At 43.8% G+C, this 13,456-nt stretch overlaps 1 protein-coding gene across 1 annotated transcript in view; it reads left to right on the top strand.

Moving 5' to 3' along the window:
- The window catches only part of RS1 (retinoschisin 1), a 40,575-nt gene that overhangs the window by 15,961 nt on the left and 11,158 nt on the right, over nucleotides 1-13,456 (top strand). The window contains exons 2-3 of the mRNA XM_030552051.1: nucleotides 2,480-2,505; nucleotides 3,998-4,103. Of these exons, the coding sequence (XP_030407911.1) occupies nucleotides 4,007-4,103 (97 nt within the window). The 5' untranslated portion in view covers nucleotides 2,480-2,505; nucleotides 3,998-4,006. The remainder of the gene's footprint in view (nucleotides 1-2,479; nucleotides 2,506-3,997; nucleotides 4,104-13,456) is intronic.

Below are 13,456 nucleotides of genomic sequence, written 5' to 3'. Positions count from 1 at the left end.
CTGATCAACCACTCACCACAGGCTAAACCTTGTTCTCACTGAATCTCACTCTGACTTCAAAGGGCTCAAGATTTTCCCCATAATAATAGAAAGATTGTATACTAATCCATTTATATAAGGTATTAGAGAATTATAAAGTCAGAAGATACTCAACGCTACATTATTTAGATAGGGCCAAAGCTACCAACTTTATATCTGGATCTAAACACCCCCAATATTAGGAGTTCTTAGCTCTGGCAGGGGGGTTGGTTTGGCCCATTCTAGAGCTTGGCCAGTGAGGCATCAAATGCAGACATCTTCAGTGCTTGTATGTTCAAATCTAGGGTTTTGATTTAGGCCCAGCTCTAGAATTAATAGAAAGTAGGCATGCCTCATTGCTTAGCAAAATGGACGTCATATGCAGCAGAAAGGACTGAGCCTTTTACTCCTTACTGAGGCAAAGCAACTCATTCTAATCAATGATATTTTTTACTGAGTTAGGAGTAAGAACTCTGGGATTTACCCAAATGCATAAACCACCAAATGAAATAAAAACTAAAATCACTGTGTGGTCTGTTTGCTGACAGAATTTGTGTCTCTGGTTCTATTTCTGTAATTCAGTGATCCAAAGTGCACCAAACTGAATACATCTGCTCAGCATTTGTGTAAAACACGTTCTTTGCTGCTAATGACCTGATCTGAACATTTATTTTCATGGTATAAAGGCAGTAAAGTACAGTACAAAATGGATACGAAACACACTGTATCATTAGAACCAAAATATGAAGGGACTTCGATGTTCAATTCTTACCTTGATCATATTACATAGCAGTCATTTGTGCTGAAAGAAGTTAAAGCACTTGAATTGCATAATTAAGCTTTTTATCATGAATTTATTCTTTACAAAGGGCCAAAATCCAGAGGTCTCTACTTTATATTTAGTCATTTTTCTTAGTCTGCTCTCATCCAAATTCCGGTTATAGTCAGTTTAAGTTGTGCCATTGAATTCAGTGGAAGCAGGGTAGGGCCTGTGGCCCACACACCTCTCAGCTGTACCTGATTGTAAGATGCATCATTCATTTTAGACCCAATTTTACCTCTATTCCACATAAATCTGGTGTTGTTGCCATTTATTGTTGTAAATTGCTGACATCAGAAATGCTGACTCAGGGGACTCAGGTTAAAACAAATGTTGCCTTTTTTAAAAAAAAATCCATCATATAGTTTTCAAGTTCTCACCTCTGTTGTGTACTTCATTTGAGAGTGTTGATGCATACTTGCAAAGCCATTGCCACATGTGAGAGGAGTCTACATTTCAGCAGTGGATAAATTGCTCCTTGTCAATACATCACTACCTCGATATAACACCACCTGATATAACATGAATTTGGATATAACGTGATAAAGCAGAGCTTAGGGGGGCAGGGCTGCGCACTCCGGTGGATCAAAGCAAGTTCAGTATAACACAGTTTCAACAATAACTAAGATTTTTTTGGCTCGCATGGACAGCGTTATATCGAGGTAGAGGTGTAGTTTGTATTTCAATTGATCATGACTGTGAAGCATTTTGGGAATATTACGCGATGAAAGTTGCTATATACATGTAAGACATTATTAACTATTAGCATTATTTAAATCTTGCTAGGTTCAGCTATGGCCCAGTGTAGGAATGAAAACCTGTAACTGGAGTTCAGTGAACAATTCACAGACAGTAATTTATTTGCTAGGAAGAGCCTCTTTTATTGCTCACAGAACATGTAGATTGCAAATTTCTAGTTCCTCATTCAAATTTATTCACTTTTTTTCTACTCTATGGCTCCATCATCAGTAGTTTGCCAGTTCACTGCAGGTATTGGACACTGGACATTTGACGCTGAAGTTATATTGTTTGGTTTTCAGCAGTTACATGGTAGTTTTTTCTATTTCTTATTGGACGAGCAAATCTGACAGGGCCTTACTGAACTCCCATTAAAGTCAATAGACACAGTCCTCTTGATTTCAATGGGAGATGGAGCAGGCCTGTAATCAGGAAGAGTGCTTGAAGAAGCCACAGTTTGGGAGGGGGAAAGATAAACAAGGTCAGAGAATTTTAGAGAACTGTAAATTTTCCCTTTATTGGCCACTGTGGTCTTGTCTGAGGTGCCACTGCTAGAAAACAAATTAGTCTGCTGTATAATATTGATTGGTGGGGTTCAGTTTCAATTTAATTTTCTTTCATTCTAGTCACACAAAATGGTTGTGGTATAAATACTTAGGGTAAAATCCTGACTTCACTGAAGTCAACTGGAGTTTTGTCATTGACTTCAGTGAGGCAGGGATTTCACCCATATATTGGTGTGTTCTTCCTGCCCAGTAGTCCATGTCCTTCTGCTAGTATATGGAAGTCAGCTTGTGTGAAATATATTTAACTCTTCAGAACAGCAGGATTTATCTGCAGCACCTTCGATTCTTAACTTTCTTTTTATTCTTTCTACCATGCTTGATTATCTCGTCCACACAGCCACGCTGGCATTGTCGCCTGGTGAGGTAAGTCCATTAAGCTTATCTGAATATTATCTAAGTACTCTCTGGGAGCAATTCTGCATTGGTCTTAGCCAGTGAACTCCCACTGCAGTTAGTGGGAGCTGAGGGTGCTCAGCATGCTGCAGGATTAGTCCCTGTGTTTGTGGCTTATTCTGCCTAAATATGCATTATGGGTGAAGGTCTTCTGCACTTGTTTGTTAGTTACCAGATCATCTCAATGCAACCTCCTGGTAAAAGTAGAACACTGAGGGCATGTCGAGAATGGAGATATTTGCACCAGTGTAACCACATTGATGCAGTTCCACTGGTACAAACCCCTAATGTAGACTCATGCTGCACAAGTGCAAAACATGGCTTGCATCTTTGTGACTTACTCCAGTAGGTTACCAGAGTAAGACACATTGGAGAAGGCTCAGTTTTGCACCCATGTGCACATTTATACAGGGGGATTAAAAATCCCCAGTAGATGCAGGTTTTCAGAGTGGGAGAGCACAAAGCTAGCTTTGTAAATATCACACAGAGCTACAATATCACAAATTATGTGTGCTCTAACAAGAATGGAAGGGGCGTTAATTATGGTTCATTCTGTCCAGTCATCCTTACCATATGTTCTCTAAAAAACACTATTTTCTGATCTCACCCAGGCTTGGACAAGACATTAACACAATTTTGAGGCACTGACTTACAAATCCCCATGCAATAATGCCATAACATATCATCCAATTTTGAGAATTGGTCCTAATGTATACTCTGTTAGGGCTAGATTCAGATCTCAATGGCACCACTGTATCAAAACAGTATAACTCCACTGATGTCAGCTGAGTTACTCTGAATTTATACCAATTTAATAAAGAGCACAATCTGGCCCTGAGTTTCAGAATACTGGTTCCTTAGCAGAGATGATTGTTTGGAAGATTTTCTTAAATATTCATGATGCATTAAAAAATATGTAAATTTGGGTTACATTAATGGAAGTCTCATGAACCCCAAGAGTAATACTTTGCAGCATTAGATGTCATTGTTTATTTAGGGCAAAATTCACACCTACACAATAAAATTTAAGTTTGGTGCATGAGTCTTCTCTGGCTCTTTGTAATGGGATGAATTTCATCCTCAGCTCCTGTGACTTCCTCATTTAGGGACCATTTCTGTTTCCATTGAATGATAAAACTCTTATTCAGTGGAAGCAGGGTCAAGCCTTTGTAGCATACTAAAAGCTTTACGTGTACTGTGAACAGACCCTAGGACAAAAGTTTCCTGGCAGATCTCTATAAATACAGCGGGTCTGATTTTTCCATTGCTTTGTGCCATCTTTTACACCCGTGCAAAGTAAGTGCAAAGCAGGAGTGAAGAGCTTCCCAGCACAATGGTAGTGTTCTGCACTCACACTGGAGAGAGATAAGTGACTACACAAAGTGCAAGGCTTTGAAGAATTAGGCCCAGTCTCCTCTCACCGCGTATGACAGCTATGTTGGTCTCTTTTGTATTACATTAGGATGACCAAATGGAGCACTGGCACAGTAAAGCTTGCAAATGTGATTGTCAAGGAAGTGCCAACTCAGTATGGGCCACCGGAACCAACAGCTTAGTATGCATGCCAGGTAAGGGATTATTTCTCTCCAAGTTATGAGCTATGTACTTCACTGCCTTTCTCTCTAGAGCTTCTTACAGCACTAGTTTCACTTGTTCTAACATCCTAAAATGCTGCCCTGGACTGTCGGTCTATAGCTTTTGAACTGAACTTAGCACACAATGGGTCCTGTCTGATTCTGGGTGATCAGCTCAGCCCCAACATACTGGATCAATGATGGGATTGGTCAGAAAGAGAGTATTAGATCTCAGCTGGCTGTGTTACTAACTGCTGTGGATGCTATTGTGGTTAGTGTCATAGGGCAGCACTCATGTTGAACCTCTGAGGGTTTGCCTACATTGCAGTCACGGGGGTGACTGCAGCAGGTGCAGCCATACCTGAGCTAGCTTAGATTTAGCTAGCATGAGTACCAATAGCAGTGAAGCCACGGCAGCATGGACTTCAGCCCAATCTAGCCACTGGAGAACAGAGCTAGTCCTGGCCAGCTTTGTACAGCCCATGTGGAAGCCTGTGCTGCCTAGCTTCACTGCTGTTGGTGCTCGCAGCTGCTAGATTAAAGCTAGCTCAGGATGTCTACGGGGCATCGGAGCCAGAATTTCTCCTTAGGGGCTGGCATTGGTGACATCATCCAATCTGCCAGCAGCTCTCAATGCTGGAATTGAGGCAAATTGCCTGTGTAGATGAGGGCTAAGATATCCCACATGAAGAATTAGAATTCTTCAAGCTCGCCTTTTTTCAGCCAGTGTCTCCACAGGGAAATGGTGTTGAGGACTAGCTCTGCAAAGCAGTTAAGAATGGAAATTAAAGGGTATATGAAGGAAAAGGCCTGCCGCTGAAGTTGCGTAACTTAGATAGATCCCCTCTAAGCCCACGTAGTATAGACAAGGCCTAACATATCTTCCTGATGTGCATCAAAGGCATCCAGGCTTGATTTGAAGACCTCAAGAACTGGAAAATCCACCACTCTCCTTGGTAGTTTGTTCCAGTGGACGGCGTTAATCACCCTCACTGTAAAAAAAATTGGGCCTTATTTCTAATTCAAATTTATCTGCTACAGTTACCAACCACTGGTTCTTGTTATGCCTTTCTCTGCTAGGTTATCATTAATCCTTTAGTACCCTCTATTTTCTCCCCAGTAATCAAGTCACCTCTTAGTCTTGTTTTTGATGAGCGTAACAGATTGAGCTCTTTAAGTCTCTCACTGTAAGGCATTTTCTCCAGCCCTCCAAGTTTTGTGGCTCTTTCCCATACCCTCTCTAATTTTTCAACATCCTTTTTATACTGGGGACATCAGAACTGTACACAGTACTTCAGTACTGATCTCACCAATGCTGTATGCAGAGGTAAAATCACTTTCCTATGGCTGCTCCAACTCCCTGTTCATGCATTCAAGGATTGCATTAGCCTTTTTTGCTGCAGCATTGCTCTGGGAGATCATGTTGAGTTTCTTGTGCACTTCAAGCCCCATTCTGGTATAGCCTGTATTGCTTAGATGTATAACGTTTCATAGATTCCAAGGCCAGAAGAGACCACTGTAGTCATGTAGTCTGACCTCCTGTGGAATATGGGCTAAAGAACTTTCTCAGAATAATTCCTAGAGCAGATCTTTTAGATAAACATCCAATCGTGATTTAAAATTGTCAGTGATGGAGAATCCACTATGACCACAGGTAAATTGTTCTAATGGTTAAATATTCTCACTGTTAAAATTTACACCTTATTTCCAATCTGAGTGTGTAGCTTCAACTTTCAGCCTTTGGATTGTGTTATACCTTGCTCTGCTTGACTGAAGAGCCCATTATTATCTGGACCAAATGATCCAGATTGAGCTGAATCAGCGTCCTATCTTCTTCGTTATTTACCAATGCCCCAATTTTTGTTTCATCTGCAAACTTGATCAGTGATAATTTAATGTTTTCTTTCAAGTCCTTAATAAAATGTTAAATAGGCCAAGAACCAATCATTGTGAGATGCCACTGGAAATACACATGCTCAGTGATGATTCCCTGATTACAGATATATTTTGATACTTATCAGTTAGCTAGTTTTAAATCCATTTAATGTGTGCCATGTTAGTTTTATATCATTCTATACGTTTAATCAAAATGTTGCATAGTACCAAGTCAAACACATTACAGAAATCTAAGTATATTACATCAACTGAATTACCTTTATCAAACTTGTAATCTCATCTAAAAAAATATGAAGCAGTTTGACAGGCTCTGTTTTCCATAAACCCATGTTGATTTGCATTAATTACATTATTTTCCTTTAATTCTTTATTAATCGAGTTCCGTATCAACCACTCCATTATCTTGCCTGGGATTGATGTCAGACTGACAGACCTATAATTATTGTGGTCATCCCACTTACCCTGGTTAAAAATTGGCACAGCTTTAGCTTTCTTCCAAGCTTCTGAAATTTCCCCAGTGCTCCAAGACTTGTTGAAAATTAACATTAACGATTCAGTAAGCTCCTCCGCCAACTCTTTGATGCAAATTATCTGGACCTGCTGATTTAAAAATGTGTAATGTTAGTAGCTGCTCTTTGCCTCCAGAGATACTAGTGGAATGGAAAGAGTGTTATTGTCAACATATAATGAGGCTATAGCATGTGTTTTTTCCCCAAATACAGAGCACAAATATTTATTGGACACATCTGCCTTTTCTGCATTATTACTGATAATTCTACAATTCCCATCTAGTAACTGACCAATATTGGAGTCAGGGCTCTTTTTTGTACTTAATATATTTCAAAAACTTCTTTTTGGCCTCAACTCTGCTAGCCATAGATTTCTCCTTGTGCCTCCTTGCCTAACAATTCCTAACTTCTGATTTATATTCATTACTATCAAGTTCCCCATTTTTCTATTTGTTGCAGTTTTTTAACAGCTGACTTCCCTTCCCTTCTAAACCAGGGTTGTGGTGTTTTTTAACCAATATGGCCTTCTTCCTCAATTGTGGAATTGCTTTTTGGGACTCTAGAAAGGTGTTCTTAAATGATTCCAAATTATCATTCACATTTTTCTGATTAAATTCTTCCTCCTAGATAATTTGCCTCATAATTGTTTTCAGCTTTGTGAAACTGGCCCTATTAAAGCACCAAGTACCAGGGTCGGGCAGAGGATTCAGGGGGCCTGGGGCAAAGCGGAGGAGCTGTGGTGCTTGTACTCACCCGGTGGTAGTCTGGGTCTTCGGTGGCATTTTGGCAGCGGGGGCCCCTTCAGTTGCTCCACATTTTTGGCAGCACTGAAGGGCTCCCCCGCCACTGAAATGCCGCTGAAGACCTGTACTGCTGCCAGGCCAGGGCTCGCAGTGTCCCTGTGTGGCCTGGGGCAAATTGCTACACGTGCCCCCCAGCTGCGCAGCCCTGCCAAGTACATATATTACTGGTTTGGACTTTATTTGTCTGTATTCAAATGTATTATGTTTCAATGATCCCCCAGTTTATCAAGCGATCCATATTGCTCTGTATGATTGCTCTGTCCACATCATTGTTTACCACACTGCTAACATTTCTGTCAAATGCAAATTTTATCAGCAGCGATTTTATATTTACTTTTAGCGTATCGCTGAAAGTGCTGGACAGCATCAGGCCTAGTACTGATCTCTGCCAATCCCATGTAGACACACTTCTTTTCGATGATGAGCCCCCACTGACAACTCCTGTTTGAGATCTATCAGTTAGCCATTTCTTAAACCATTTTGCATGTGCTTTGTTATTACATCATTCCAATATTTTAATCAGAATGCAGCATTACCAGCCTCAAGAGATCAAAAATCATGAGTCAAACCCTCTCAAAATCATGAGCTTGGCCCCAAAATAATGAAAATTTTAGAAAGAAAACTATATTGTATTTTTGATCTGTCTTTTTTTTTTGAACTTCCCCTATCCACTCCCAGGGTGTGGGTCTGAGACAATTAGTTTTTCCCACTCTCTCAAATGTATTGGATAAGGTGATTTTGACCCCTGCTGCAGAAGCTGTCACATCTATCCATCCCATGCCCAGCAATTAATCCTGTCTCTCAGGTCACTCCACCCCCCACCTCCATCAACCCCAACCCCAGTTCAGTGCAGCCATCAGTCCAGCCACACCCACATCAGCCCCCCTCAGTTCAGTCCCCACATCAATTCAGCCCCCACCCACAGCTTCACCTCTGCTCCTCCTGGGGTTCTTCACTGCCCTTTCCCAGGCTTAGGAGGGGGCAGAACTTCAGGGGATCTTCACCCCTCTACCTCTTCCCAGGCCAGATGCTGCAGAGGTGGGGCGGAGCAGGGGCACTGTCCTGTCCGTATTTTTCACCGGAGGGTGAGGGAGAGAAACTGTACTGACATGCTGGGCTCTTTGCTGCCTCCTCTGCCAGAGGCAAGTGCAGGGAGAGACTCTGCTGGCTTCTGGCAGGGGTGCTGGTGCCTCTCATGCCATCATGGGACAATCTCCAGAACCCCTGAAATCCTGTCACTTGCAAGAGCTGGTAATGTGGAGAATGTTGTGTGGTAATAATACTTATAAAAGCCTAGGTATCTACACAGATACCTTTATCACCCAAACTTGCGCTCTCAAAGAATGAAATCAGGGCTGTTTGACGGCTATAAGGGAGGGTATAATGGGAATTAAGTACTGTAGTTAGGCAGTGCCCTTATGAAGAACATACTTACATGTCTGAGGAGAACAGAATAATAAAAGATTACATCATTTTACCCAGAAGGCTCTTTCACTATAAACGAGAGTCTCCCTGGTAGAAATAACAAAATTGTGCCCCGGTTCAAACGAACAAACACAGAATTTGCATAATGTAACTGCAAAGAATTTATAAAGAGCCAAATTCTCCATGCGCTGCACTTCACGGAGCCATTCACACCTGCACAAAAGGTGCTCAACGTTAGTGGATCATGCTACACTCTCCTCTCAAACAGCAGAGCTTTAGGGTATGTCTACATCTACAATTTTGCAGCGCTGGTTGTTACAGCTGTATTAGTACAGCTGTATAGGGCCAGCGCTGCAAGTGGTGTTAGATATGGCCACACTGCAGCGCTGTTGGGCGGCTTCAAGGGAGGTTCGGGGAACGCGAGAGCAAACCGGGAAAGGAGACCAGCTTTGCCGCAGTTTGCTCTCGCGTTCCCCGAACCCCCCTGCAAACCGCAGGGAAGGAGACCTGCTTGCACGAGGGTTCGGGGAACGCGAGAGCAAACCGGGAAAGGAGACCAGCTTCGCCGCGGTTTGCTCTCGCGTTCCCCGAACCCCCCTGCAAACCGCAGGGAAGGAGACCTGCTTGCACGGAGGTTCGGGGAACGCGAGAGCAAACCGGGGAAGTAGACCAGCTTCGCCGCGGTTTGCTCTTGCGTTCCCCGAACCCCCCTGCAAACCGGGGAAGGAGACCTGCTTGATTACCAGACGCTTCCTCAGGTATGCTGGGATACCTGCTTATTCCACGGAGGTCAAGAAAAGCGCTGGTAAGTGTCTACACTTGATTACCAGCGCTGGATCACCAGCGCTGGATCCTCTACACCCGAGACAAAACGGGAGTACGGCCAGCGCTGAAAACAGGGAGTTGCAGCGCTGGTGATGCCCTGCAGATGTGTACACCTCCTAAGTTGCAGCGCTGTAACCCCCTCACCAGCGCTGCAACTTTGTGATGTAGACAAGCTCTTAGCCTCACTTTGCCCAGATCTAAATGACCACAAAATGTGCAAGGCAGTAGAGAATCAGGCCCATGAGGGCTAGCATTCAAGGGAGAAATAGTGATACACAGTGGTCCCCATTAAAGTCTTTACAAACAATTCTGCAAGTAATTAATATTACTACAGTATTCCCTAGCTATATCATACCTATTTGCAAAAGCAAAATTTAAAGGTTTTAATGGCAACCACTTAGCTTGTGCCAGTTTGTACACAAAACAAACTCAAACAGCAGTAGAGCTGTCACGCTGCTATCCCGGTCGGTCTCTTTAGGCCTTTGCAATGTTGCCTCTCTCAAGCTCAGCTATCGTGGGAGTAGCCATTCTAATAACTACTTAAAGAGTTTTCTTAAGGTCAGTGATAACAGCATTAAATAAATTAACTGGTTGGTCCTGGCAGCCTCCAGACATCTGTTGAGTAGTTCTCTGTCTGTGACATCTTCCAGAGCCGAAGGTGACCCCTTAATTGTATTATGGCTGGGTGATCTACAGATTAGTGTTACTAAAAGTAAAATTGTTCTAGCTTCCATCCATCACGTTCAAGATGAGCCTGCCAAGTAGTAAATGTCTGGGGCCACTTAAGGCCAAGCTCAGTTTGCGGTTTCTTACACAAAGGGAACAACTTATTTTAATGCTGTGGAAAAGCTGGTTATGTTGTGAACTAATCATAAGAAGCCAGACTGATATAAATCCATTGGATGGTTTAACTCCTGCCAGTGGATCACATCAGCCCTGAAGGGAAATGAAAGCTAATTTCCATTTTCTTTTAATTTTTTTTTCTTTTGATGTGATAAAAAAGGCAAAGTTTGTGCAACTCATAGGGAAGGGAAGGGAAGGGAAGAGAAGGGAGGGGAAGGACTATTAATCCCCCACCCCAGTAGGGGCGGGGGGGGGAGAGAGGGGGCTTTTGTTTCCCACACACAGCCAAGCAGACTTTCTTCTCCTCGCCCCCCCACCCCCACCCCCACCCCGAGCCCATCAAACAGTCAGACACTGTGGTAAGAAGCTCCCCCCACTTCCTGGCTGTAGCTCCTTTTGTCATCTCCCAAGCAGCTATCATAGACTTTACTTGGACATTCCCACCCTTGGGTGGGTGTCATAGGCTTTGGCAGTGCACTGCAGCTGCCTCAGTGTCCCTGTTTTGACTGGAGACCCTGCCATCCCCAGCCTCTGTACTTCCTCTGGATCCTTGGTAAGGGTAGGCGGAGAGTTTATTTCCCTGACCAGGGCTTTTGTGCTGGGAGAATGTCCCATAAAACAGTGGTTCTTGTCACTCCCCTGCAGTATATGGCTATCTCACCCTCCTTCTCCTCAGGTATCTCTCTGCCTACCCTGGGAAGGTAACTTGATTCCTATTGGATACTGGCAGAGGCCTCCTCACTGTCAGCTTCCCCATTTACATTTTGGCTAACACAGTCCCTTGCAGGTCTGGAGTTAACTGGGGGCAGGGGAGGGTGATTTTACCCCTTCTGCCTTCAAAGCCAGAATATCACGCCCCAAAAGTAAAGAATATGGAGTATCTGACAACAGCCATATAGCCAGCTCCCTGACGCTTTCCAGGTCTGTATACAAATCTGTGCTGTAGGTAGAGCAAAAGCTTTTACAGCAGGAACTATAACCCACTTTTCACACCCTGGGAGCATTTAATGGGGTATCACCACATGGGGCTTAACTATAGTTTTAGCAACCCTGGTATCATTCCATCCAACGAATGTCCCCCTGTTAACTACCCCTTTTCGCTCCCACTGGTGATCGGATGAATCTTCGTTTCCCAGAGGGTGACACAGGACACACAGGCAGTGGTCTGGGGAGTGACTGGCTCAGCATGAACTCTATATGCCTCTACCTCGGTCTAACGTGACCCGATATAACATGAATTCGGCTATAACACGGTAAAGCAGTGCTCCGGGGGGAAAGGGCTGCGCACTCCGGCGGATCAAAGCAAGTTTGATATAACACGGTTTCACCTATAACACAGCAAGATTTTTTGGCTCCTGAGGACAGCATTATAGTGGGGTAGAGGTGTATGTTTTTGGCAGATGGGCTGTGTGATTCCCTCCCTCTGAAGAGTCAGTCCCACAGTTAACTCTGTGAGGTTGGGCTGCACCAGGCCTTTCCAACCCTGCCCTGGGCCTCTTTGGGCAGAATGGGCAATCTCTGGCAAAGTGACCTGGCTCACCACACCGCTTCTCCCCACCCAGCCCAGGGTTCCTTGGAGGAGGATTCCCTCCCTCCTTAGCATGGGCTTTGGGTTGGGCCTGATCCCTGTCCTCTGATCTCGTTCCATCCCTATTAGGTTTCCTATCAAACCCAGGCCGACTATCTACATATTGGTCTGCCAGTTGCCCCTGTCATAGTATAATTCCCAAATCTGGACCTTAGCGTCCAGGATATGGGTACTAGCATAAAGTCCTCTAAGCTTAATTACCAGCTTAGATTTTGTAGCGCTGCCACCAATCAGGAATTCCAGGGCCTGATACCCTCTGGTCCCCCCAAAACCTTCCCTGGGGACCCCCCAAGACCCAGATTCCTTGAGTCTCACAACAGAAGGGAAAAAACCATTTCCCTTCTCCCTCCTTTCCTCCTCCCAGATTCTCCCCGCCCTGGGTACTCTAGGAGAGATAGATTCCAGCTTCATGAATCTAAACAAAGGGATTCCACCTTTCTCCCCTCCCTTCCCTCTCTCCCGGAGAGAGACACAGAGATAAACGCAGAGAGCAGGTTTTTCTTCCCTTCTCCCTTTCCTTTCTCCCACCAATTCCCTGGTGAGTGCAGACTCCCTTCCCTGGAGTCTTACAAAAGATAACCAAAAAATCAATTAGATTCTAAAAAAAGAGGAGAACTTTAATAAAGAAGGAAAAAACATAAAAACAGTCTCTGTAATCAAGATGGTAAATATACAGGGTTTTTTAGCTTATAGACAATAGAAAGAAGCTTTCTCCAGCAGAAACACAATTTAAGCTACTTCCAGCAAGTACACATCTGCAAATAAAGAAAAACAAGTTAAAAGACTATAACCGCCTTTGTACTTACTTACTATTCTGAATAGATAAGAGACTGTAGTAGGGAGGTTGGCAGAAACCTGGTTGCACCTCTAGTCCCGTCCAGGACCCAGAGAGAACAACGCACAAACCCCAAACCCCCAAACAAAGGCTTCCCTCCACCCAGATTTGAAAGTATCTTGTTTCCTGATTGGTCCTCTGGTCAGGTGTTTGGGTCCCTGTTTGTTAACCCTTTACAGGTAAAAGATACTTTAACCCTTAACTATCTGTTTATGACAGCCGCGCTCAAGTAACATCTCCAGGATCTTTGTCTGTTTTAGTGCTGATTTGAGCTCAGGGTGGCAGCGTTTATGGAATTGTTCTAAACCCATTAATTGTAAGTCTCACTGACCATGGAAATCACCCAACCAGTTCCCCTTTTAAGTGAAATTGGGCTCAGTTCTCCTGTTCCAGTCCACATGCTCCCATTTGGCCCATTAAGAGGGCAGGACAGTACCTGGGAGTTATAAAGATATGTTTACACTGCAGTGTAGTCACTCAGGCTCAAGCCTAACTCACCTTCCATCTGCACACACATTGCGCTAACCTAAGGCTCGGATCCAGGCTCCCAGCACCCCACAGGGTAGAAATTCCAAGCCTGAGTCAAGCTAGAACCCTGGATTCAAGTCCTATTTCTTTGCAGT

Source organism: Gopherus evgoodei, chromosome 1 (assembly GCF_007399415.2).
Source record: "Gopherus evgoodei ecotype Sinaloan lineage chromosome 1, rGopEvg1_v1.p, whole genome shotgun sequence".
Classification (NCBI taxonomy): Eukaryota; Metazoa; Chordata; order Testudines; family Testudinidae; genus Gopherus; species Gopherus evgoodei.
Note: the sequence above shows the minus strand (reverse complement) of the source record. Positions and strands in the feature narration are given on the sequence as shown.